Source organism: Pelodiscus sinensis, chromosome 18 (genome assembly GCF_049634645.1).
Source record: "Pelodiscus sinensis isolate JC-2024 chromosome 18, ASM4963464v1, whole genome shotgun sequence".
NCBI lineage: Eukaryota > Metazoa > Chordata > Testudines > Trionychidae > Pelodiscus > Pelodiscus sinensis.
Genome location: NC_134728.1, coordinates 20,604,945 through 20,632,056, shown reverse-complemented (window position 1 = coordinate 20,632,056; position 27,112 = coordinate 20,604,945). Strand labels below are relative to the sequence as shown.

Here is a 27,112-nt window from a genome sequence, read left to right as displayed (position 1 = left end):
ATTAATAAATGTATGGGGAATTCCACCATGGGCCAAAACTTAGTTACAAAGGAGAGAGAAACCCATTTTTAAATGCACAGACATCAGATTCCCATTCCCAAACCATAAAACAATAAAACTTAATGGATTTATCTAAACTTTACCCTACTTACAAATAGTGTAGTCTTTTCTTGGAGACAGACATGATGTCTGTCCCCTTCAGTAGCTGGAGAGAAAAACCCAAAAATTCCTTTGTCCCAGTTAGGAATTCCTACCTACATTTATATTGGCTGCCTGTTACTTGGTTAGGTAAGGGACAAAGTTAACCCCTTAGTCCCCAGGCTGCTGGGTAACCCTCATGGTCATGACAGGGACCTTGCCCATAAACATTGTTTCTCTATGCCACTTTCCCATCTCTCTCTCTCTCTCTGGTCTGTCTGTTTAGCTTTCAGGTCCCTTGGAATAGGGATTCTAACTGTCTTAGTACATTTTGTTCCTGATCTTGGTGCTACTATCACACACATAATGATTACGCTCTAAGCAGGCTTTGAGCTATTGAAGACTTGATACAAATACCAGTGCCGCCATAATATAAATTGTACATAATGACTAGCAAGCACAGTAGATGTTTAATTCACATTGTTTGAATAGAAGAGCTCATAATGATTACTAAATAAGGATATTTATTTTACAGATAATGAACAGCTGGCTCGATCAGGTACAAACTGTTTAGAAAACCTGGTGATACTAAATGGACAGAAATTCAGTCCTGAAGTTTGGGACCAAACATGCAATTGTATGCTAGAAATCTTCAAAACCACCATTCCTCATGCGTAAGTTAGTCTAACACAAATTTTGGTTGGAGACCAGTTGTTATGTTTTACCTTAGTATTTATTATATTTCTCTTTTCTGTAGTTTGCTGACATGGAGGCCAGCAGGAATGGAGGATGATTCATCTGATAAACATTTGGTAAGACTTCAGTTGCTCTGCTCAGAAATATGTAAATTTAGTATAAATCTCTTCTAAAGACGCATACAGAATTAAATGCAGACTGATGCTTCGGTCAATGGGTAATAAAGTCAAATACAAGATCTCAGTACTTTGATAGTAGAAAACTTAAGCCACATTAGTTATATCTTGTGAAAACTGAGTTGTGACACATGTACATTGGGTAAACAGAATTATATCTTCAATTGTCACTTCTAGGATGTGGACCTAGATCGCCAGTCTCTGAGCAGTATTGATAAAAATGCTTCAGAAAGGGGACAGAGTCAGTTTTCAAATCCCACAGATGACAGCTGGAAAGGTGGTGCTTATACAAGTAAGAATGTATTTCAGTGTTAGCTTTGCTTCCACACAATCTCTGATCACTGACAGACATTTAATTACAAAAAGAGTTGTGAACTTATTTAAAATAAAAAAAGTTTCAGGTCCCTAGTGTTTTAATGAAAACTTACTAGCCAAAGCATATAATCTACTCTACCATGATTGTAATGGAAAAAATGTTTGACTAGGCAAAATGGGACTTTAACGATAAAACACATAATAACTGGGTGTGGGAATATGAAATTTAGTCTTCTAGTTTAACACATACTTTATCATCATAAATTACTTCTAAAACTAGACTGAAAACTAGGGTTGCTCTATTCTATCAGACCAGAAGATGTTTGCTGGCCTCCTTATTAAGTGTGTGGTGCAGCTGGAATTGATACAGACCATTGACAACATAGTATTCTACCCAGCAACCAGTAAGAAAGAGGATGCTGAGCACATGGCTGCAGCCCAGGTAACATATTGAAGATTCCAGACATCATTGTCTTTTGTCTTTGTATCTTACTGCCATAGTAATCATTAGCACTTTTTTTTTGTATTGCCTTACAGTTTGTGGAAGGCCTTGCAACCATTATGACTACTAAAAATTAACCAATTTGTTCAGTAGTTCCAGATTCAACTTCCCCTTTCTGGACAGACAGTGTAGACTTGCCTCTCCTCCTGTGTACCCTCTTAGGGTACGTCTAGACTACATGCCTCTGGCGACAGAGGCATGTAGATTAGGGTACCGGACATAGTAAAATGTCAGCTGATCAGCTGTTTGTTGTCTCAGCGCGGCAGCCATGTAAATTTAAATGAAGCGGCGATTATTAAATTGCCGCTTCATTTTACTATGTCTGGTACCCTAATCTACATGCCTCTGTCGCCAGAGGCATGTAGTCTAGACATACCCTTAGAAGTTGAGCTCAGCTAAGTTGTTGTGGTTAAATGTCAAGGCTTATCCTCTGAGGCTGATAGGCTATCTTCAATGACAAGTGCTTGACAATCAAACTCAACATTTCAAACCAAATGCCTTGATCTTGAGGTCACCCTGCCAGGCCACCCTGTTTGTTCCCATAGAGGCTTGGGCCAGGGTTTGTCTTAATCACTCTCACCAAGTTTGTTATCTTTTATATTTTATTGTGGGGAGATGGGGGAGAAGCTAATTTTGGGACTGTTTCCTGCCACTTGATAGTCTATTATTGTGTTATGTTGAGAGGCTTGTGTGGTGGGTGCATGTCACAAATATAGAAAATAAATCTTATTTATTCAGTCCTGATTAAGGCAAAGAAGTTGAACACCTAAATTGTGCAGCATCTATTTAAATATATGGAACTACATATCTTGCTAGTTAGTTTGTTTTAGCAACTTCAGAGCTCTGCAGAGGCAGTATATCAGCCCCTATGGGAAGTCAAGTGCTTTGTGTCACTCAGCAGGATCTTTCTGTACTTTGAAATAGAGGTCTTCCCCTTTTTTGATCTAGACAATCTTCTTTCAATAGCTAATATAAATTACATCTAGCATTTTAGGAAAAACAGCTAGTCGGAAGGAAAGCACTTAATCACAGGACAGCACTGAATGCACAGCCCTGACCACCTTCTCCAAATCTGCAGTCTTAAGGAAACAGATATGTAGATATTTTGTGCCAAAAGTTTATGTAAATGGAGTATACTCTACGTAATTAATGTGGATTTAGATATTTCAGTGTATAACACAACTGAGATTTTGGGGGTTTTTTTTGTTTGTTTCTTGTGCACCTCTTCTCCATGAACCACCCCCAATAACTTGATTTTCTCTGCAGAGAGATGCTCTGGATGCAGATATCCACATTGACACGGAAGAGCAAGGAATGTATAAGTATATAACTTCACAACATCTTTTTAAATTATTGGATTGTTTACAAGAGTCTCATTCATTTTCAAAAGCCTTTAACTCAAATTATGAGCAGCGAACTGTCCTATGGAGAGCCGGTAAGCACATGTTACTTAGTAATGGTTTTGAGCTTCCTTTTTTTTTTTTTTTTTTTTTTTAAATGCCTGCATTTTTTTTAAATATTAGGAATGTGCAGTATAGTAAAAGTGACTTTTATCAAATGTACTATATATTAAAAGTTTTTAATCACGGTGCTTCTTAACTGATCTATATTAGACTTGTCACTTTTTTCTGATTGCTTTTGATGAGTATTTCAATTTTGTAATTAAAGCCCTGTTTCATTTACAATAAAATAGAAACATGATGGGAGACGTATTTTATCTAATTCAGTTTTGTCAATATAAATGTGTATAGGGGGTTATTAATGGTAGAGGAGTTGGCTCAGGGAGCAATGGAATATGATCTTTTTGCATGGAAGTGCGCATCAGCATCAATCCTAGTTTTCTATGATTTTTTTTTTTTTAAATCTCCAGTACAAAAACATAATCTGCTTTTTTTACATGATTAAAATAGAATGCTGAACTTCAGTTTTCCTAACCACAATATATATAGATTCAGTGCAATTCCAGTTATCTGATCTAATTGGGACCAGAGCCAGATTGGGTAATCAAAAACTCCAATAATCAGGAGATTTTCAGCTGTCAGCTTTGGCTGGATTAATATGGAGATCTAGATCATGTAGACTCAGATAAACGGAGTTCTAATATAAGTTTTTATTTCTTCACAAAATGTAAAAACAAGAATCTTCGTAAAAATACAAAATCCACCTTTTGCATGGCAAATGGATTTCTAGGATCCCCATTGATCACTCATTAATCACTCGTCACTGGGCCACCTAGTGGTGGTATCTTCGACCAACCTTGATCCTTGGTTGATAATTCTATACCAATTTAGGGAGCTATTTTAAAAAAAAAAAAAAAAAAAAAAAAAAACGAAATCAAGCAGTGTTGTATGGCTCTTGCTTCTGACTTCAGGGTGTGTGAGAGATATGCCCATCCTGTCTCTTGAATAAAATGTCATATAAAACATACAAGAGTGTTTTGTGCTGAGCTGAGGTGTTTTTGTGGGACCGTGGATTTTAAACATGGGGATTTTAAAGGCAAATCCAAACATATGGGGTGCGTCTAAACTGGCTGTGAGAATTTGCGCAAGAACACTGACGATCTAATGTAAGATTGCCTGTGTTCCTGTGCAAGAACTCTGACGCTCCCGCTCAGGGGATAAAGCCCACTTGTGCAAGTGTTCTTGCATAAGAGGGCTAGTGTAGACAGAGATAGGAATTTTTTGTGTAAGAAAGCCCCGATGGCTAAAATGGCCGCCGGAACTTTCTTGCACAAAACCGGCATACTGGGCACAGATGCTTTTGCGCAAAGGCACTTGCCAATCTAGACGCTCTTTTGCGGAAATACTTTTAACGGAAAAACTTTTCCGTTAAAAGTATTTCCGCAAAATCATGCCAGTCTAGACGCAGCCATGTAGTTTTGCACATCTAAAACTCTGTGATGAATGATTTGTACACTACCTATGGCACCAGGACAAACCCTGCAAGTGCTTCCCTCAGATGCCATGTGAACAGCCTGCAGGATTAATTGTTTTTAAACATTTTTGTGTAATTAAGTTGTACCTTAAAATTATGTATTCATCACTACAATAAGTTGGTCTGCCTACCTAGTATCCTTGAAATTTAATTATGCTTCTTGTTTCTAAGGTATGTGAAAATAAGTATGAATATATACATTTGTAACTGATTTCTAGGATTCAAGGGTAAATCAAAACCCAATCTTTTAAAACAAGAGACCAGCAGTTTGGCTTGTTGCTTGAGAATCCTCTTCCGAATGTATATTGATGAAAGCCGCAGAGATTCCTGGGATGCTATACAGCAGCGACTTCTAAAGTAAGAATGGCATTTTACCTAATGAATTTTGGACTCCTCTTTTTGGGGACTGTCAGTGGGGCCCTGACATTGATGGGGCTTCTGAGTCCTAGTGCAACACTAATAATGTTGCTATTCAAAGTAACTGAGCAGATGGATCATAAATTGATTAGGGATAGAAAAGGGGGTCCTCTAATAAACAGATTTTGGCACCCAGAAGTAAGTCCATTGGGAGTGGTTACCATGTGGCCAGATACCCCTTCCCACTGGGGATGGGTACAGTCCAAGCACCATATAGCTCAATTCCTGATTAATCTTTTCAGGTATTTGTTGCATCACAATTTGGAACTTTGGCTAGCCAGAGGTTATAAAAATGTCTTCTTCACCCTTATCCTCCCCCTTTAGTATCTTCTTCAGATGAGCTTTTTTCTGTACTCTGAAGTGGGTTTTGCCCACAAAAGCTCATGATGCTATAGTGTGTGTGTGTGTGTGTGTGTGTGTGTGTGTCAGGAGGGTAGCCATGTTACTTAAAAAAACTTTAAAAATGAGTAGTCCTGTAACACCTTAGACTAAAATAAATATCAATATAAAGTGTGTCTGTGTCTGGGTACGTCTAGACTACATGCCTCTGTCGCCAGAGGCATGTAGATTAGGTTACCAGACATAGTAAAATGAAGCGGCGATTTAAATAATTGCCGCTTCATTTAAATTTACATGGCTGCCGTGCTGAGCCGACAAAAAGCTGATCAGCTGTTTGTCGGCTCAGCGCGATAGTCTGGACGTGCGGGTGTTGACATCAAAGGCATTTGTTGACCACCCAGGTAAACCTCCTGGGATGAGGAGCTGATCAGCTGTTTGTCGGCTGAGCGCGGCAGCCATGTAAATTTAAATGAAGCGGCGATTATTTAAATCGCCGCTTCATTTTACTATGTCTGGTAGCCTAATCTACATGCCTCTGGCGACACAGGCATGTAGTCTAGACGTACCCTCTGTGTCTGTGTCTGTCTGTCTAAGGTGCCACAGGACTACACATTTTTAAAGTTAGAGACTAATATGTCTACCCCTCTGAGAAAAAATACTGCTGATAGAGCTAGAGACATCTATATAAACGTGATTTGTTGATTGCTGTGCCCTTATCTGCACTGATCTATGTAATTTTTTTCTAGTGTATGCAGTGAAGCCTTGGCCTATTTTATCACAGTAAATTCAGAAAGCCACAGGGAAGCCTGGACCAATCTCCTATTGTTGCTTTTAACAAAAACACTTAAAATCAGTGATGAAAAGGTAAGATCTAGCTGGAAACAACTTCTGCTTGCATCCAAATATACTTTCTTTGATCTTCACTGCTGCTAAAAAGAATCTGTCTTATGAATTCTCTTGTATTTCAGTAGATGTGTTAACTTGATAATTTCCTTTGCTAAATTCATGAATTTTCAAATTTAATTCTTGTGAATGCTCCATAGTACACAGAGGGGACTGTCAATGAAATATACTTATTCTCAAAGTTGTGATGGAGAAATGTAAGATTATTTCTCCACTTAGCACTAATATAAACATATGCAATGTAAACTCATATAGTTCTTGTAGTTGTGGAAAAAATTCACAGCTATAAACGCAGAATACTCCTGGATTTCCTGCATCCCTCAGAATGACGTCCATACAGAGGAAAGTCACTGTGAAATAGCGAAGAAATATGAGGCTATTGGTACTCACTGCCATGTAGTTCACCCAGGCCATGTTTACACTAGGAAACTATTTCAAAATCACTAAATTCTACTTAACTCCCGGTTTTAACAAATTCAGGCTTGTGTGTCCTCATTACTGAAAAGCCTCGAAATTAGTCTGAGGCAGGCTCTGTTAATGTGGATTTGCTGCCTTGGACTCAGAGTCCCAGGAAACACTCTGGGGAGCTGTGGGAGGCCTCCAGGAAGAGGCCAGTTAGTATGAATTAGTGGCACTGGAGCATCCACACTAATATTATTTTGAAATTACTATTTTGGAATTGGTGTTATTCCTGATGAAAAGCAGAGTAGAGTTTGAATTCTGTGGCCTGTTGTTCTGAAATAATGGGCTTGGTAATGTGGATGCACTGCTTATAAATTAGAACTTGGAGGGTAGGGCTTACTTTGGAATAAGGTCCTAGTGTAGACCAGGACCCAGAGATTACATGTGGCCCAGTTTTGCTTGAAGAGTTGTTTAACCAGCTGTCACATCATGTCGTGTTAGTCAGAAATAGGGATGTAAAATCCTGTTTAAAATGTTAACCGATTAAACTATGTTTAACTGGTTAACCAGCCCACCAGAGCAGCCCCCCATCTGTGGTGTGGTCAGTGGGCCTGACAAGGCTGGAGGAGCCTCCTGCCCTTGTCCCGGTGCACCCGCTGCACCACCTCATCAGATGGGGGCTGCTCCAGCCTGGCCAGGCACCAGTTAACTCGGTAAGCATGCTCATAAGCTAGTGCTTACTGGATAACCTGTTGGCCCTTTACATCCCTAGTCAGAAATAGTACAAAGCCAGAACTAACTAAACCTTTTATATTATTCTACAATATTGAACTTTACTATGCATAGTTATCAAAACAGGAAATTCCCAGCACAGAACTAGTGCACTGTCACTTTATCTGAAATGTATTCTTGCTACATTGCAGAGTAAGAAATTGGCTTTAAATGCGGCTTGAGCATTTGATGATTGGTCCTTCTTATCATTTAGAAAAACATAATGCCAGCTCCAGCGTTTTACTGTTCTAACATTCTAAGTAATGGGAGTAACTTACTTTTTATTTTTGTTTTGCATTCTTTTTCCACAAAAGTTTAAAGCACATGCTTCAACTTATTACCCATACCTCTGTGAAATCATGCAGTTTGACCTGATTCCTGAGCTCCGAGCTGTGCTACGCAAGTTCTTCCTGCGTATAGGTGTGGTATTTAAAATCTGGATACCGCAGGAGCAGTTACGGACAATTGGAACCCGTTTGCCTTCCTGGTAGCCCCAAGTAAGACTGACCATTGCTGCTTATTCACACAGCTTTAGTCATGCTACATTCAAGGAATGGATTCAAGAGGAGGAACAAAAGTCATTGGTACCTCTCAATAACGCAAGAAAGCAGCAGATCATCAGGATGCCATTTTTGGAAAAACAGATTTTTGTTCTGTCCACCCTACAAAAATATAGCTATTAGCAGTTCAGTGATTTTTATTTAAGTTGTTGCCTACAGAGTTAACAAAGTAGATGTAAAGTCTGTTTCAGTGCTAGTCATTCTTATGGTTAATTCAGTTTCTGCAGATCAGTTACTTGTTTGGTCTTATACCTTTCAGCTTATTACCATAAATCTGCTGGAAAGGATTCCTCATTGGAAATTACTTCCCTTCAAAATACTGAATTTGGTTGTACAGACTTGTGATGTTAGCACATATATTAATAATAAAATATATTGCAATGGCTAATGGCCTCCAAAAGATCATGCTGGATTTTTTTTGAGTGCAGATAACTAGAACAGTTAGTGTGTGTTTTACTCTTTTGTGGAGTGGCTGTAGATACACCAATTGGGGGGAACGCTTTCCTCCTCCAGATTACGTAGCGAGCCATTTTAAAACACTTTAGCCGTGTTTACCCTTCCAGGATCAGTTTGGTTGTGTTAGGAGTACGTAGTAACACATACTGTCAGTGGACTCAGAAAAATCTCAAATTATTAGGAACTGGAAAGCTATTTAAATTCTTCATTGCCTTTTATATTTTTCCTGATTATCTAGATGAGATGTAAAATTAAAGAATAGGATTATTTATTTGATTTTTCTTTAAAGTGCACACTGAACAGATTAAGTAGAAATGAGACTGGTTTATCAACCTTTTTTCCCTTTGCTCTGAAATACATATTCAGAAGAGTCCGTTTAGTTAGAAGTAATCTTTTAACATATCAGGACATTATCTGTGTTTACTGCCAGTTTGTGAGTATTGGTTATTTTAATGCTTCAACTTGCAAGTTCTCTCAGTCTGGCTCGGCAAAATAAAGCCTAGTTTCCACCAGGACTGCTTTAATTTTTCGAACTTAAGCACACGTTTTCCTATTTATTAGAGGTGACTATGAAACAAACTTGTGATTTAACATTACAGTTTTATTAGACCTAGTGACTTCAGTTTTTTTTTAAAAGACCAGACTCTAATATTGTTGATGCAATGATTTCTCTGATGCACTTCAATTTTAACTGAAGTTCAACAGAATTGAACCTGTCCATAGGATTAACTGTATTCACAAGTAACTTTTTAAATGAAGACAGTATAGGATCCACATGGAGGGGTGGCAGGAAAATTGCCATCCTCCTTAATGTATTAAGAATGCAAATGGAAAAAGTGTTATCCAGCACTGTTTGTGCTACCCATATTTGCATACAAGAACTATGTAAGTGTTAATTGAATGAAATAAAACATTTGCCTTTAGTACTTTTATTTTGTAAATAGAGATTTTTTTTCCTGCTAGTGCAATCAAAATTAATATAGCATTGAAAAATTCAAGCTTTGGATTTGATGGGGATTCATTTTTTGTGGGTTTCTTCAGAGTCAGAATGGTGCTCTTACTTTATGTTCATGTAGCTTGTTTTGTCCAGAGTGCTGTATGGTTGTCACCTTCTTTATTTTGTCTCTTTAATTTTTCTACCAAAGAAAAGTAAATTGCAGCTAGGCTTTTTACTTTAAGTATACATTAGAAGAAATATATAAATTCTTTCAATGGAAAAGAATATATGGCTATATTTTACCATGAATAAAAACTGAAAAATAAGTAATTGCACATAACTAACATGCTACATTTAAAGTTGGTATATGTCCTTTATATGGCATTGTAAAGCGTAGCAGTCACTTATTCCCTGCTACTGTATCATTTAATCCGTTACAGTAAGAAAATAAATAGGACTATTTATTTACATGTTATTTCTCATGTTTGAATGTCACTCTCCCTGTTAATGAATGTACAGTATATGACATTAGTCCTATCTCCTGTTAAAACATTACCGTTCAGGTTGCATGCTTTCTGTCCCTTTTAGACAGCATGAAAGCAATACAACTGACGTCTTTAAATACAATCTACAATAATTGAACTTTTTATTTTTCCCCAAATTTTCACAACTGTTTCATTATGGGTTTTCTTGCAGTATAAAGTAGTTTTAATGAACAAGTCTTTATGCTTATGTGAATACTCAAGATGAAAAAAAACTAAGAGCCTTTATCAATATTGGAGAGCCTTTAACACACAGCTTTAGGGTTGTGATTATTTCCTTAGAGTGGTTCCTTATGAAAGGATTTTACTGATCTATATGCCATTTATAGACTGCTAAAAATTGATGAATGATCATACATGACATCTGAAATATTCTAGATTTTACCAGGTAGTGCATGAGGTGAGGAGAAACTATAACAGCCTTATTCTTGTCTCAGAGGTTTCAAAAAAAATTGATTGTACATACTAGATGCAAAGAGACTGGTGCATTAGTAAAATGTTAATGTCTGAAGCCCTTAATTTTATATCAGACGTTTGCATCGTTGTATCTTTGGAAAGACAATAATCTACTGATGTGATGATAAAAGGAAGTCAAATTCCAAGAGTAATCAACTCTGGCTCACATCGTGAACCAGGGTCTGCTGGCACAAACTCCCAGTGTGGAGTCTCATTGGCTTCTACAGGACTACATGTGAGGAGTCCATGTTAGCATATTCTGATAAGGATCTAGGCCTCTGTGTGCATTACACAATTATATTCAGATACTGTATTTAAATATTTAAAATGTTACACCACAAATGACAGTCTTATTTAATGGTATTAATGTGGAGTATCTGCATGTTTTTATAATTTTGTTTCTTTTTACTGGGATCCTTTGAAGGGCGTGGACAGTGGGAGAGTTGTTAATTTGCTAATTAGAATAAACTCCCAAAATTACCCTCATTCTGGTGCTTCTAGTGCTTATGTTGCAAGTGGAATATTACATTGAACCTTGTTTTTTGTTTTTCTCCCTATGTGATTTCCCTTAATTCTACAGCGTCTAAAATGCAGACACAGCAAAACTGTAGTACAAGTCCTCTAGCTAAAAAAACCTGACGTATTGAGATAGTGACAAATGTTTTAAAAGAATAAAAAAGGACCCAGAATATTCTATCATTGACCTGCAGTAAATTTACAAGCTTTCTAAGCTACAGCTCACTTAAAATGTCTTTAAATTTTGTTCAATCACTTTTGCAACTTCGAACAAAATGTTTTCTGTGTACAATGTATGTTTTATGTATGTAAAATGCCTAAATTGATTACTAGTTACTTTTTGTTAAAGATCTCCATATTAAGTGCATTTAATATCAGTAATTTAATGAAAAGCATTCCTTGCCCAATGGATGTATACATTTTTGAGAGAGTAATAGAAATTATATAATATGAAAAACTATGTAAAGTTTTCTACATAAAAATATTGTGTATAATACTGATAATTCATGCTTTAATCAGGTGGTAAATCAATAAAGTTTTAAAAAGTGAAGTGGTTTTTAATGATTAAAACTGATGTGAAACTATTTTGTGGCACATCTAGTTTGTGAGATGTAACCATTCATGTTTTCAAACTTCTGACCATCAAAGCTTTTGGTTTATGGCGAGTGACAAATAGAAGTGATGGTAATCTAAGTTCCCTGTAGACCACACAGCTGCCTACTTAGCGCTGTGCAGGGCAGGGACCTATGGCAGCTGGGGGACAGCCATTCCACGTCCAACCTAGCTTGCCCTACAACCTGCTGCAGTCAGGGCAGCCTAGCCCTAGCCCCAGCCGCAGTCCTGCTGGGGCCGCCTGATCCTGCTGTGGCTGTAGCAGTGCTGGAGCTGTTACAGAATAGAGAGGTGCCTTCTACCTCTCCCCCAAATCCCAGGTACTACTGTGGGGATAAGACGTAATTGTTACCCTGTAGTTGCAAACAAATGGGAGTTAAGAAATAGAATAACCACAGTAGGTATAACACACATTACCATGTTGCTGTAGGTCTTTGTCTCATCTTAATCCTTCTGCCCAGGATCATAATTATTAATGCAAGGGGGAAGAGCATAAATATGCACACTTCAATCAATGTAGTATTTTTGTGCTTAGATGAATGTTTGGCCTAGTAGCTTCTGGAATCAGTAACATGTTGTGGGAAGTGCATTGACCTATATCCCCCTAAATATTATGGATTAAGATAGTACCTACTGTCCACTATTAGTTTCCTGTAGGGCTGTAATAGTGTAGTCAATTAACCGATAAGCAAAAGCTTATAGATTAATGCTATAGACTACATGCATTTCTCTCCCCCTCCCCCTGTACCTTTCCTGTAAATTTAACAAGCTGGCCAGGAACCCTGCTTGCACCAGGTCTGGGACTTGCACTTTACATGCAGAGCCACAGCAGAAGTATTAGGAGCCAGGCTCAGTTCTGGCTCGGGCTGAGTTTGGGAGCTCAGTGCCCGCCCCCACTCCCTGGACAGGGTCTGCTGCCATCCTGCGTTGCTGCCTCTGTTGCAGAGGCAGCAGTGTAGAGTGGCAGGGCTCCTCAGGAGTGGGGCTAGAGTGCAGTGTCTGCTGGTCCCACCCCTGGGCTTATAGCATAGTCGAGTAACCGATAAGAACTCATGAGGTATTTAACATCCCTAGTTTCCTCTAGTGTTCCATAATACTGCTGTTAAGTGACTAGAGTGGTCTATATACAAACCTTTTATCTGGTCTGATTTATTAGGCATCCAGTTTCATGATTAGGTTTAAAACTAGTTCCTTTTTGGGAAATGTTCCTATAGCCCTTCTTTTACTAGACTGTTCCAAGGAGTTTATGGAGGTGAGGCAGGGAAAGGCTACCACTTACAAAAACATGTAGAAGTAGTGGGAGGGGGATGAGGAAAGGTGGTCAGGAGTCTAAGCTACCCCAAAGCCATAATGAATTATCTTCTGTTTTGCTTTGGATGCATGGATCTTACACATGTGGTGTACTTCCTCCAGTACAAACTAAGGCTATGTCTAGACTACATGCCTCTGTCGCCAGAGGCATGTAGATTAGGCTACCCGGCATAGGAAAATGAAGCGGCGATTTAAATAATCGCCGCTTCATTTAAATTTACAGGACTGCCTCATCCCAGGAGGCATACCTGGGTGGTCGACAAATGCCTTTGATGTCGACACCCGCACGTCCAGACTACCGCGCTGAACTGACAAACAGCTGATTGGCTCAGCGCGGCAGCCCTGTAAATTTAAATGAAGCGGCGATTATTTAAATCGCCGCTTCATTTTCCTATGCCGGGTAGCTTAATCTACATGCCTCTGGCGACAGAGGCATGTAGTCTAGACGTACCCTAAATGTCCTCAGAGTAATTCTCCTTCATACAGTTACTATATTCTTAACTTGCAGTGAGGGTTTAAGACAAAAGACCACATTACCTGTGGGGGAACATGTTTGACAAAGCAGTTGCTCTATCTGATCTGTTCTCTGCAAAGGAAACCTACACAGTTTCAAAGGAAGAACCTAGGAGCTAAAATTCCTAACTCTGCAAGATGCTAAAAATCATCAACAGATAGACTGAATATATGATTTATTATAACAATCTATAACCCACTTTCCCCTCTGAGTAGAGGAGTTTTACAGGCCATTTCACCTTGAATGATCCATTGAAATGTATTAAGTAGTTAAGCTAAACAGTATGTTGTTCTTTGTATGTGGCTGACACACTTAATACACATCTCTGCCCCCCCCCCAAAAAAAGCTCTGGGCAAACTCAAAAGCTTGTCTGTGCCCTTGACAGAACTTGGTACCATAATTGGGCTAGGCTGGGCTGTGGAGGCTCTGGGGGCTGGGGTAAACAGCCCACCGCCTTCCCTTCCACCGTGGCTGTTGTGAGAGGCATGTCCTGCCTCACCTCTCAGCCAACCAGTGCTGGGTAGGCACAGGGTCTCCTGAATGTGGAAGAGCTGTGCAGAGCGTGGCATGGCAGCCTTAGAACAGTTTCAACCTGGGCAGGAGTGCTCAGCTAACAGGAGGCAGTGCAGGGCTAGGTGGGAGTGGGGGGAAAGGGCAGACACTAGTGTGTTCCAGGGGCAGGGTTAGTTCTGGGGAGCTCTAGTAGGTGGGGGATGACTCTGAGGATAAGCTAATATGGGGGGCTGACGCTGGAGTGTCCGGGGTGGGGAGCTGGCACTGGGAGGCTCGGGGGGGGGGGGGGGGGCTAGTAGTGAGGGAGCAATGGTGGCAGAGCTGGCACTGGGGGTCTCTGGGAATGGGGCTAATATTGGGGGTTGGCACAGTGAGGGGAGCACTGGAAACAGGAGGGGTCTTGGACCTTAACGTGGTCCTCCACAGGCTTATGCTACCTCCCTTTGAACCGCTGGCCACGTGTTCCCTGCTGCACCTTTCATTGAAGGTTGCTTTTATCGTGGCCACTACATCAGCTCCCAGGGTGTTGGAACTAAGGGCGCTAACTGTAGACCCGCCCTACCTTGTTTTTTCCCATAACAATGTAAGGCTATGGCCTCATCCAGACTTCCTCCCGAAGGTGGTATCACCATTCCACCTGTCCCAGGAGATTTATCTCCCGTTTTTTTTCCCAAAACCCCACGCCTCTTCTAAGGAGCGGGTCCTGCACTCCCTGGACGCCAAGCGGGCACTGGCGTTCTACATTGATAGGACCAAGCCGTTCCGTAAATCACAATTGTTTATTGCGTTTGGGGACAGGGTGAAAGGGTCGCCTATTTCGACACAAAGGTTATCAAGATGGGTGGTGCAATGCATCACAGAATGTTATCAACTGGCTGGTAAAACCCCACCCAGGGTGAAGGCACACTCTACCAGGGCGCAGGCATCCTCAGTAGCCTTTGGTGCCCAGGTACCAATCACAGAAATTTGCAGGGCAGCCACCTGGTCTTCCCTTCACACGTTTGCAACACACTATGCGCTACTTCAGCAGGCCAGGGAGGATGCAAGGGTGGGCTCTGCAGTCCTTGAATCTGTTATGTAAATAAGTAAATATATATCCGGTTGTTTTTGTTCTTAATTGGTGCCTTGTCAGTGTTGGATTGTTCAAATAAATCCATTTATTGTTCACCTTCCTTCATGATTCTGGTGGTATGACTGCTCTGACCCCTCCTCCGTGGGGTTAGCTTGGTAGTCACCTACTTCAAATGGACATGAGCAACCACTCGAAGAAAAGAATGGTTACTTACCTGTAACTGTTGTTCTTCAAGATGTGTTGCTCATGTCCATTCGACTCCCACCCTACCTCCCCTTCGTCGGAGTGTCCGGCAAGAAGGAACTGAGGTGGGGCAGCGCCGGCAGGGGTACCTATGCCCTGCCATGACGGCGCCACTCCAGAGGGCACCCTCCCGGCACTACAGGTACCGCTAGGGAAAATGCTCTGGAAGACGCGGTGCACGCGCCTACTTCGAATGGACATGAGCAACACATCTCGAAGAACAACAGTTACAGGTAAGTAACCGTTCTTTTACCTTATCCACCAAACTACTTACAATGGCAGCTTCAGCTATATGGCTCTGTTGAGCACATGTGGGAAGCTTATGGTATCAATTTCCATTTTTTAAATTCATAGGTGCTTATAAGCTCATGTTTCAGTCCATGTTTCCACTTTCTCAGCTTGAGATTGATCTTCTGGCATTTGATTTAGCAGAGACCCACCAAACTGAACAGAGGGTGCTGTGGGGTGCCAAGAGCACTTATTCCTACTCCTCTCAGAGTAAGGGAAGCTGATAGGAGCTGTACATTAAAGCTGACAGTGCACGTCTAGTACAGACATGACCTCAGAGGAGTAGGCGTATTAGTAAAAACAATGAGGGCCCTGTGGCACTGTAAAGACAAGCTGATTTATTTGGGCATCAGCTTTCTGGGGTAAAAATCACTTTGTTTTTATCCACAAAGCTGATGCCCAGATAAATTGGTTCGAGTTACTTTAACCCAGGCCTGTACACGGGGAAAGTGTGAAGGTCCCCCAAGTAAGCAGGATCCTGCACTGCCCAAGCCTCCCTCCCGCATGCTCCGACCAGCCAGGGGAAGGCTGGGGCTGATGTCCCCGCTTACTTGGGGAGCCGCGGGGAGAGGGGGGAGGGTTATTCACACCCTTGTGGTCCACACTTACAACCCCTGCGTAGGGGCCTGCGATCACACACGGGGTCGGGCCAGTCATTCCTGGCGGGAGCTGGTGGCAGTGAAGGCGGTGGCCGAGCTCTGGCGGGCTTGCGGCTCAGCGGAGCGGTGACGGCGGCAGATCTCGCTTCCTTGCAGTGCGCAGCCGGCGGAGACGGGCTCGCTGCGCGGCCCCCCTGCCCTGCGAGGAGCAGCCAGGGCCCCGACGAGGGCAGAGTCAGGTGACAGGCGGCGCGTCCCTTAACGCTCTGAGGGGGGCCGGTGTCCCGCAGCGAGGCGAGACTCTCACGCGGAGCGCCCAGCCGTTGGAAGGGGAGGGCGCAGCGAAAAGTTTAAAAACGTGGCCTCTGAAGGCCCCCGTAGGGCTCTGCCCATAGCGGGGACGAGGAGAGACGGCTGCTCTCCGACCCTCGGCGGCCGCAAGCCCAGTGGCATTGTGGGAGGAGGCGGGCGATTGGCTCGGCCCAGGCTGCCTCAGGCCGATTGGCCCAAGCGGAGGGGTCGCTGAGGCTTTGCTGATTGGCTCGGCTCCGCGCGCGGACCGTCGCTCTGCGTGATGCGGTCAGTGCGTCGCCGCCGCCGAAGCCGCCGCGCCCTCTCGCCGCGGTTTGAATGTGAAGCGGAGCCGGAGCGCTCGCAGTTGCCGCTCGCCGGGGAGCCCCTCCAGGTGAGGACGCGCTCTGCGCGTGCGCCCCCCCATCAGGCGGGCAAGGCTCGCAAGCCGGGGTCCCCTTCTCTGCCTACACGGGGATCTCTGTTTATTCCGGACGGGGGCTGAGCTCCGCGGCCCAGCAGGTGGCGCAGCTGAATGTGCTGGGCTCAGTTGAGCCCGCCTTCTTCGCGTGCACCCGCGAGCGTTGGTTCCTGGGTCGAAGTAGTAGAGGAAAGTTCTCTCTGATTGGTCTGCGCTGCTGTCAGTCTCCCGGGGGGGGAGGGGAGAAGCAGCGAGTTAGTGTGAGGGGAAGGAGGGTGCTACTGCTTCAGTCCCTTCGCCGGGGCCCTAAGCGCGCCCCTTGGGGCCGCCTCCTGGCCACTCGGGGACCGCGGAGGGGACAATCTCCTCGGCCCCTTTTGCACGATCTGGGTGCAAGGGACCGGCCGCCGTCTAACGAGCGCTGCAGGGAGGGATCAAGGGGCTAGTCTGCCCTCTCTTAAGGGCATCGCTCTCGTCTGTCCCTCGTACACGTGGTCTGGGATTACTGCGGTATGATGGGCAGAGGCGCACAGGAGCTGGTTTTTATAGCAGCGTGTCGTAGGAGGCTGGGTGATAACCGTGGAGAACGAAGACGCCTCACCACGTGGGTGGGCTGTCTTCAGTCTTTGCTGCTGCAGTCTGGTGCACGTTTCTCTCTCCTGCTTCCTAGTGCCTACTGTGTACACTCACCAATACTTTGTACAACCACGGGAGGAAACTCAGGCACTCCTTCCTGGGTGTAAGCTGGGTTCACTTCCTAGCGTTGTAGGTGTGGCAAGGCATCAGCCTTTGCTGCAAAATATTTTTGTGGGCACCTAGTCATTTAAATGTATGCCTGGTTACTTGGCTGCAGCTGAAAGGGAAAAGATGTGCTAGGATGTGTTAGAGTGGAAATGAGCTAAGAGTTCTGGGAGGAGGAGGCATATTTACATCCATTTCATGCTGTGCTTTGGCACTGTAATCAAAGCAGGTATTTAGGAACTTGGAATGGATAGCGAAGGAGTGCTGGTGATTGTGAAAACATATTAGATATAATTGCTCTAAAATGTTTGTGGGCACCCATGTATTTAACTATTTTCTTTCCTCCGTCTCTTTCCTGTTCACTGAAACCTAAAATGGGAACAAGCTCTGCTGCTAAAGTATATATGGCTACTGAGAGAGAATGTTGGGATGAAGAGTATGGGCAATAGGTGCTGGGAGAAAAATACCAGATTCTGAGAGGCCCATTACTACCATGTGTATTACCATTTTCTTCCACGTTCGGAAATCTGCAACTGAGTTATGGGCTATTCTTAAAATTTAGGTTGACCTAACTATTTCACTCAGCACTGTGAAATTCATGATCCCAAAGGACATAGTGAATCTTACTTAAACCATGGTTATGGTGACCATATTTTCTGAACCAAAATTAAGGACACATTAGCCACGCTCCCTGCCACAAGAAATCCCACCCCTGGAGGTAGTACTCCTGGAGTCAAGATGGACACATGACCGGAAGTAAAGAGTGTCATGTGACCACTCTAAGAACTCTGCCTATAGGAATGGTTTCTCTCCCCCACCCCCGGGTACCCCCATGCAACTAGCCTGCAATTATATTAACCCACCTTGCATTTCATTAACTCGGGGAGTGGCTGGGGGAAGTGTTCCCTCTAAGATTTTTCTCCCATGAGCGGAGTGAGTTTTGTATTGTGCACCAATATTGAGTTCATGTGCGCTTGTTCGGATGTGTGCCACTGTGGCACCCAAGTTGTTAATTAATACCTTTAAACTTTTCCCTTTTCCCCACTGCTGCCATGTCTCCCACTCCTCCCTGGTGCTTGCTGTCCCCCATCCTCCTCTGCTGTCCTGGCCCCTGCCCTTCTCTCCCCTCATCCCTTTAGGGACCTGCCCTCTCCCCATCCTCTTTGACCCCTGCACCAGCACTTCTGTTTTCCCTGTGCCCACTTCTCCTCTAGCCCCACTCTGATCATCTATAGCTACCCCTCCCAATCCCTTCTCCTAACACCTCCCTCTACTCACCTGCTCTGCCTCTCTCCTCTAATGCCCGTCCTTCCCCTCCACATGTCTGCCCTTCTGCTTCACCCCCACAATCCTTTGGCACCTGCATCTTCCCTTACCACTGCAACTTCCTGGTGCCTCCCCCTTCCCTCACTGCTCCTACCCTCGTTGCCTGCTTTCTCCCTGGTGCTCACCCCCTCACCCATGTTCTGCTCCAGTTCCCCTCATGCCCCTCTGTGCCCTTACACATGACTTGCTCCATCCTCATGCCCACCCCTCCTTTCAACCCCTCTTCTCCTGGCATCATCTCCACCCCTCCTCCTTCCTTTTGCTCCCATTATCCCTCCCCCTCTCCCAGCATCACCCTGTCCCCCCTCTTTCCCACCTGCACTGATACCTTCCCCCCCTTCCTCCCTTTTCCTCATTGTCTCCTCTTGGCCCCCTGACATTTGTCTCTCCTCCACCCTGCCCCGCGGTGCCTTCCCCTTTTTTCTCCTGTCCTACCCCCTCCCTCAGTACAAGTCCCTTTCTCTCCTTACCCACCTCCCCCTTGTTTTCCCCCTGCCTCACCTTCTGCCTTCCAGTTTGCAGGGCTGGAGCTGGGGTCATGGTGCTAATTTTAGTACTGCTGCCCCAGTCCCCACCAGCTGCCCCAGCTCCAGCTGGAGTCAAGCTGCAGCTGCACGAGTCCCATTCCAATTGGGCTGCCCCTGCTGGAATGCACCTAATGAGACTACTACTTGACTCCAGCTGGAGCTGGGGCTGCCTGCGGGGACTGAGACTGCAGTACTAAAAATAGCACCATGGGCGGCCCTGCCTCCAGCTGGAGTCAAGTGGCAGCCATACAAGGCGTGCTCTTGGACCTGCCTGGTGTGTGTTTTCCCTCCCTCCCTTTGCCCCGCAGTGGCCACTGTACAAAGAACAAGCGGCAGACTGGAGATGGAGGAGGAGGCAGAAGCATCCTGAGATGGGAGCATGCGGGGGGAGGGAGGGACTGGCATGGGGTTGCCAGGCATCATCGTGCACTGCACTGGAGCTCGAAGAATGCTCCGGTCTCCAGCTTGTGACCAAGCCCAATCCAGAAACTGTGCGCCACCGGAAGCTGCCCTGGTTGTGGCTGGCAAAGCACCCAGGAGCCGCCTAAGTGCTGGGGGAGGGCATGTTGCTACTGCACCATGCTAGTGTCTGCGAGGCTGTCCCAGCGTGGGAGGGAAATGACAGTGCAGTTTCTAGGATGATCTGACTGGGTTTTCCAGGACATTTCCCACATGATAGGGACACTGGGACAGAGCATTTAAATTCGGGACTGTCCCAGAAAAACCGGGACGTATGGTCAGCGTAACCGTGGTGTACATATGGCTAGAATAATGGAAATATTCTTCTGTGAACCTAGTTTACCACTTTTCAAGGAGGTGGATTTACAACACTGATAGTAAAACCCCTTCCATCACCCTCTGAAAGTGGGTATTGTGGGATATTGGTTTGCAGGAAAGATAGATCTTTCTAATGGTGAATCATAGCACGCTGCACTTCTTTCTGTCCCTTGACTCTGCCCTCATTTTGTCTTGCTTCAGGTAAAATCCTAGCAAATACTTGTTTCCAAGGTATTGTGGTAGGGATGTTTGAGTTAGGGATGTTAGCTATTGGGTAACTGCATTCAATTTTAATGGTTTAAAAAACAGCTCCCATTGAGGACTGGCTGACTGCCACCCTGTGCTGATAAAGAGGCAGTAGCGCAAGGTAACAGCAGTTTCTGTCCATAGGATGTGAAGCAGGTCTCCCCACAGACAGGGGCTGTTTTCTGGCAGCTTCCCCTGCCCTCCACCCCCAACTGCTGCCTCTGATAGAGGCCTCAGAGGGGGTAGATGGCACCATAGAGTTGGTGCTGGGGGGAACCAGCTTTTAAGCCTGCTCTCTTCCCGCCCCCCTCCCACCTCCCCCTCAGCACCGGCTCCTGCTCTCCCCACCCCTGCTAAGCTTTATACTGCAGAGCCCACAGCACAGGTAAGCATGTAACTGCTGAAATTCTCGGCACTTACATGATTATCTTTTTACATGATTTTTAACATCCCTAATCATGGTTTAGTCAGTCAGATATTCTGCCTACTATATTTTAACTGAGTTATGGAAATAAGTATTCCTCGGCGTGAAACTCATGCCTGATAAGTGATGTAATGATTTAGAGCAGACATTCAGTGTTTTGAAAAGTTCTTTATAGTATTCCATGCAAGTGGATTGGAGGAGCAATGAATTTTTCTTTTCTGCACTGCACTGCTGACATAGTAATTCTTGCCTTCAGTGACTGTGTCTTCCTCCTTAATATGTGAATTATGTTAGTGTCTGTCAGCATAGACACTTGCCTGGGTCAGCTCAAAAAAATTTTTACTCTCTCTAGATTAAACTGTGGTCTGTTAAGGAAGATGCATTATGATGTCTTTCTCATTCTAGGGATGTTAAATGTTGGTTAATGGAATTGTCAATTAACCTCATGAATTCTTATTGGTTACTCAGCTATTCTATAGACCCCAGGGGTGGGGCCGGCAGCCAGTGCGTTCCAGCCCCACTCATGAGGAGCCCCTTGCCACTCTGCGCTGCTGCCTTTGTATCAGCAGAGTGGAGTGCCTGGTGGGAGCTGGTCCATGAAGGGAGCCAGTTTTAAAACTAGCTCCTTTTGCGAACTGGCTGTCACCCCTCATTGCTGCCTTTGATACAGTGGTGGCAGCCCCTGTCTGGGGAAAGAAGGGGATCTGAGTTCCTGGACCTGGCATGAGCCGGAACTGAGCCAGGCTGCCTGCCCGCCTGACTCCCAATACATTTTAAATGAAGTTGCAGTGGGGGTAGGTCCCGGCATGAGCCAGGATTGAGCCAGGCTGCTGCCCGGGCTGCTAAAGAATTTACTGCAATGAGGGTGGAGGGAGAATGTGTGTAGTCTATCACATTAACCAATATTTTTATCGGTTAATCGACTACACTGTTACATCCGTCTCTGATACATAGCAATATAGCCCCGCAACCAATTGTTCATAATGTTAATGTGAATTAAATCATTTTCCTTTCAGGTATGGGCCCATAAATAATCCCATTGAAATTAATGTAGGCTAAAAAAGATTTAATCCAAAATCTGAAATGGGACTGTGAAGATAGACTTAAATTTCATTCTTTTTGAGGTTTTTCTGTTATTTTATAATAAGCTCTTAAAGGAGAAAAGCCCATTCTGTCTTTGTGGAAATAAGAGTGGTTTGGCGAACTGGCTGAAATGCCAGATGCAACTGAAAGGGCTCTGAAATTCACAACTCGTGCTCTGAGATCGGAGAAGGAAATCATAGTCATCCGAATTCAAAGTTGTTTCAATGACAATTTCCCAGGGAAGAAAATCTCTGAAAAGCATACAAGTAGGTTGAGACTGGTGGGAATAAAAACTTAATTCAGTAGCTAACATAGCTTTGGCTAAAATGTCTTTTATTTCCTGGTTGTATCAAAAAAGGATGAAGGCCGTAGATGAGAGGTGGAGTGTGAAATAGAGAAAACTTTGTGTAAAGATGAAAAACCAGCAACATTCTTGTAGCTACTATAATTCCCATTAACCATGGGATTATGGGAAAGGAGCACTGGTATGTTTTGTTTCTTATCATTGCAGGAATGTTTTCAAGTCTGCATAATTCACAAGTGACACAAGTTTGATTAGGGTAGAGTATGTCAATATATCTATTAGGGATGTAAGTGAATAGTCAACTAATCGATAAGCCTGGGCTTATCGGTTAGTCACATCGATTACTCGCATCCCCCCACCTGCTGCCTCTGTATTAGAGGCAGCAATGTGGGGGAGCAGAAGTCGGTGCTTGGGGGAGTGGGCTTAAAAGCTCCCCACCAGCACTATCTCTGAGGCGCCATCTCCCCCTTTGCCCCCTGCACTGCTGTCTCCATCAGAGGCAGCAGTGCAGAGAGGTGTCAGGGGCTGCTATGAAGTAGCTTCTGCCCGTGGCAAGCCCAAGCTTGCTGCAGGCAGAGATTGCTCTGGCAGCAGCAGCCACTGTCTGCAGGAGGTCCCAGCTCCCCGCTGGGACCCCCTGCGGACGGGCTGCTGGACCCAGTGTGAGTAGGGACTGAGCAAGCTGGGCTCAGACCCAGTTCACTCTGGGTCTGGGAGCTCCTCCCTCTGCGGCTTTACAGTTTAAATGTAGTAAAAGCCAGTAAGGTAGATAGCCCAGCTCCTACTACATTTAAACTGCAGAACCACAGAGGGGTATCTCCCAGGCTTTGTAAAAGCTGGGACTGAGTGCTTTCTCCCTTATCGACTAATTGTATAGTTGATAAAAATTCTATCAAATACCCAATTAGCGAACTACCCACCTGTTAACATCCCTAATACCTATATTAAACAGCTGCTTTTCTAGGCCAGGCTTTCCAAGCCAATACTTGGTCCATTTGTTTCATGAGCACTGATTTTCATTCAGGCTGAAAAGATTAACTGAATGACTTATGTATTGGTTGATTTCCTGGCCTTGCAAAATTATACCTTCCTGGAGTGAGCAATATTTCATTATGGACAGATCAAATATTTGTTTTACCATGGTAATGGTCGATGAAGTCATTTTACCACATACCCTACGCAAGTTTACGAGCTATGTCTACAGAGCATGCTTATTTCAAAATAAGCTATTTCTGAATTTTTTTTCCAAAATAGCTTATTTCAAAATAGCACGTCTACACCACAGGGAAGCCTCAAAACTAGTCCAAGGCAGGCTTCCCTAATGTGGATGTGCTACTTCAATTTATAGCCTGAGAAGGCACTTGGAAGTAATTACTTTGAAAGGCCTTGGGGAGGAACTATTTTGAAATAGCAGCAGTGAAGCATCCAAACTACTGCTATTCTGAAATAGCTATTACAGAATAAGCATTATTCCTTGTGAAATGAGCCAGCCATTATTTTGAAATTATTTTGAAATAATTGAATTGCTGTGTAGATGCTCGCATTATTTCGAAATAACATTAGTTATTTCGAAATAACTGTGTTGTGTAGACACACCCATATTGGATATCACCTTTTAAGAGGATTTTGTTAGCTAATATGAGCTAATGAATGTGATTATAGTCAGGTCAACTAAATACTTCAGGGAAAAGTGATGCCTCTAACCTTTCTGTTTAGGGGCAGGAGGGTATGCCTTTACAACATGCAGTGTTCTCTCACATACACCAAAGACCTAAATAGTTTACATCACTAATAAAGTCATCACATTTGTAATAGAAAATTCATATTCTGATTTAACAGATAGTTTGCATTACTTCTAAAGCATTTTTCCAGCATTTTATAGTGTATATGTTGATGCTCTTTAGAGGTACAAACAGACCAACCTGGGAAAAGTAGGAGTGGGGGGAAGAGCTGGTACAAAAACTGAAATGTGTCTTGACTTTGAGTGACAGTTGTCACTTGTATGATCTCAACTAAGGTGTGAAGGTATCAGATCAATGAGGTGAACCTGGAAATCTGTGTAAAATAATATGGGGAGAGGAAGAGTAGCATAGCTTGGCTTTGGCTTGAAGGAGGTTTCTGTTCCTAGAGTATTTTATACTGGAAGCTCTTTACAAAAGTTAATGCTCGTAATGTGGCTTTAAGCAAGAGTTAGTTTTCCAGAGAACTTAACTGTTCTGCTTGGAATTCTCTAGGTGCTCAGGCCTAACTCATAAAATAGCTGTTGGCAGTCCTGCATAATTGTGAAAATAAATATACATCTAAAGCAAAAAGTATGACATTTTCACATCAGTTTTGCATGGATATAATACAGGCTATGAATTCACTTTCTGAAATTTCAAATGAAAATGTAAATCCTAAATAATTTCATACACTTCATATCTGGCTGGTAAACAGATTGCATGGGAAGTATTTTTTACTCTGAATTCTTAACCAAATATATTATGCATCTTTAGGTTTTGCAGTTATGGAACTCAGTGATGCCAATTTACAGACTTTAACAGAATACCTAAAGAAGACACTAGATCCAGATCCTTCTATACGGCGTCCAGGTAAAACAGTTAAAATGCATAGCTCTTGGCTTAAAAGCATAGTGTTTGTTCAGCTCTTCTGTCTGCCTGAACTGCCACTGAAGTTTGTTAAATGTGATCTTTTTCCTATCTTAAACTATTTTTGATTAGTTTCTAAAGCAGTTGAGTCTCTGAAGTAACCCTGTGACAAAATGTGTAAATAAAAGCTATCTAACTCTTCTCTTTTTCCTTCTCTTCCATTTCCCTTCTTAATTTCATATTCTTTTATCTAAATACGGTTGTCAGTATAAAGAAGCAATGCTGTTCTCAAGCATGGTTAATACTAATTCAAAATAATCCAGAATTTGCTGTGTGTGGATCATTGTTTTTTAGAAATGGTGAAGATGAAATATTTCCACAGCCTGCTCTGCATTAAAAGCTTTTATTTGTGGTAGAAACACATTAGCACCACAGGTTTTAAATATTTGTCAATTTTTGTTGAAATGCATCTATTTACATACTTATTTTCTTGAGACTCTCATGAAATGTTAATCTAATTTAAGGTTAAGGACTAGTCGACTATCCAATGAGCAAATGCTTATCGGATGGTCGAGTTGACTAGTTGCTTTCCCTCCCCCCTTGCTGCCTCTATCAGATTGAGGCATCAAAGTGAAGGGGGGAGAAGGTACCCTTCAAAGAGAGGGTACTTCAGATAGTGGCAGCAAAGTGGGTGGGGAAGAGCTGGGTATGGGCTCAGTGCAGTGCTGCTGCTTTGAAATGCTGTGGCAGCATTTCAGAGGGGCAGTGTTGCACAGTTGACCCTGGGCTCCATGCGACGCTACCCCTCTGAAATGCTGACAGAGTCCGGGATCAGCTGGGGACCTCCCATTTCAAAGCGCGCAGAGCCCAGGGTCAGGTGGGGAGTCCCCAGCTGATCCCAAGTTCCAAGGAGTGCCACACAGAGACCGGGGTCAGCTTGGGGAGTCCCCAGCTAACCCCAGGCTCCGCATGGCATTTCAAAGCAGAAGCACCCTCATGGAGCCTGGGGTAAGCGGGGGACTCAGTCTCCTACTGACCCCAGGCTCCATGAGGGTGCTTCCATTTTGAAGTGCACAAGAGCCTCCACTGGAGACTCCTGTACATCTCAAAGCTGGCATGCCCGCATGCAGCCTAAGGCCAGCAGGAAGTTCCACTGACTCTGGGCTCCACGTGGATGCTTCTGCTTTCAAATGCACAAGAGCCTCCATGGGCTTCCTGCTGGCCCTGGGCTGCACGTGTCATTCCAGTGGGGGCTCTTGTACATTTCAAAGGAGGACTGTGGAAGTGCCTATCGACTAGTTGATTAGTCGATGGAAATTCCATCAACTACTCAACTAGTAAATTACTCGATAGTTAACATCCTTAGTCTAATTACTAAATGGGGCCTTGTTTTGTATTGGTGTTGAAGAATGATAGGACACTGTAAAAGTGAATACATTTTTTGTTAAATTTAGCATATTATCTTACAGCGGAGAAGTTTCTTGAATCAGTTGAAGGAAACCAGAATTACCCATTGTTACTCTTAACGCTGCTGGAGAAGTCGCAAGATAACGTCATCAAAGTCTGCGCCTCTGTAACTTTCAAGAATTATATTAAAAGAAACTGGAGAATTGTAGGTATTTTGGTGAATAGTTGTGATAAAATGTGCAGTAAACTACTCTTATGTGAACAATAATCATAGAGACCGTTTGCATATCTGTGCTTTGAGAGATGGTAGATGAATCGTTCAAAAAACAAATACGGCTCTTGACTTATTGGCAGGATAGGAATTGACAATATTTGGGTTCTTGGTGCCTAAAAGATGGTAGGATTCTTGCTAATTTCACATCTTTGCTGGATCTTAAGAATACAGCTTAATAGTGAAATGATGAAGAAAGAATATAACATTTATCATTCAAGTTTCTGTAAAAATGCAGAAGATAGTAGTGCAAGTTTGATCTAACAGAAAGTTGCTTCATTTCAACTCAAGATGTGATATTTCAAAAAAACATTTTAGATAAATCAATACAAATTTTGTATGAAGACACTTTAAAAATCAGTTTGTTTAGGTCAAGTTGTAACGGACTTAAGATAAACTGATTTAAAGACTGTTTACACTTGGGCATTATATTGTTTTAGTCTCTCATGGCGTTGTTGAAATTTAAAGTTCTTATTTGAGAAATCCTAGAACAT

At 43.3% G+C, this 27,112-nt stretch overlaps 2 protein-coding genes across 3 annotated transcripts in view; both read left to right on the top strand.

The window, feature by feature from the left end:
* The window catches only part of ARFGEF2 (ARF guanine nucleotide exchange factor 2), a 63,430-nt gene extending 51,823 nt beyond the window's left edge, over positions 1-11,607 (top strand). The window contains exons 32-39 of the mRNA XM_014578138.3: positions 674-812; positions 896-950; positions 1,188-1,302; positions 1,637-1,767; positions 3,094-3,262; positions 4,980-5,118; positions 6,264-6,381; positions 7,908-11,607. Of these exons, the coding sequence (XP_014433624.3) occupies positions 674-812; positions 896-950; positions 1,188-1,302; positions 1,637-1,767; positions 3,094-3,262; positions 4,980-5,118; positions 6,264-6,381; positions 7,908-8,084 (1,043 nt within the window). The 3' untranslated portion in view covers positions 8,085-11,607. The remainder of the gene's footprint in view (positions 1-673; positions 813-895; positions 951-1,187; positions 1,303-1,636; positions 1,768-3,093; positions 3,263-4,979; positions 5,119-6,263; positions 6,382-7,907) is intronic.
* Positions 11,608-16,750: 5,143 nt separating this feature from the next.
* CSE1L (chromosome segregation 1 like) overlaps positions 16,751-27,112 on the top strand; it is a 41,094-nt gene continuing 30,732 nt past the window's right edge. Inside the window, exons 1-3 of one of the 2 annotated variants that reach the window (XM_075901235.1) lie at positions 16,751-16,897; positions 24,848-24,943; positions 26,410-26,552. In XM_075901235.1, coding sequence (XP_075757350.1) covers positions 24,859-24,943; positions 26,410-26,552 — 228 coding nt within the window. In that variant the 5' untranslated portion in view covers positions 16,751-16,897; positions 24,848-24,858. Of the gene's footprint in view, positions 16,898-22,393; positions 22,534-24,847; positions 24,944-26,409; positions 26,553-27,112 lie in introns of those variants that run through there. The other variant, XM_014578146.3, reaches the window with a different exon arrangement.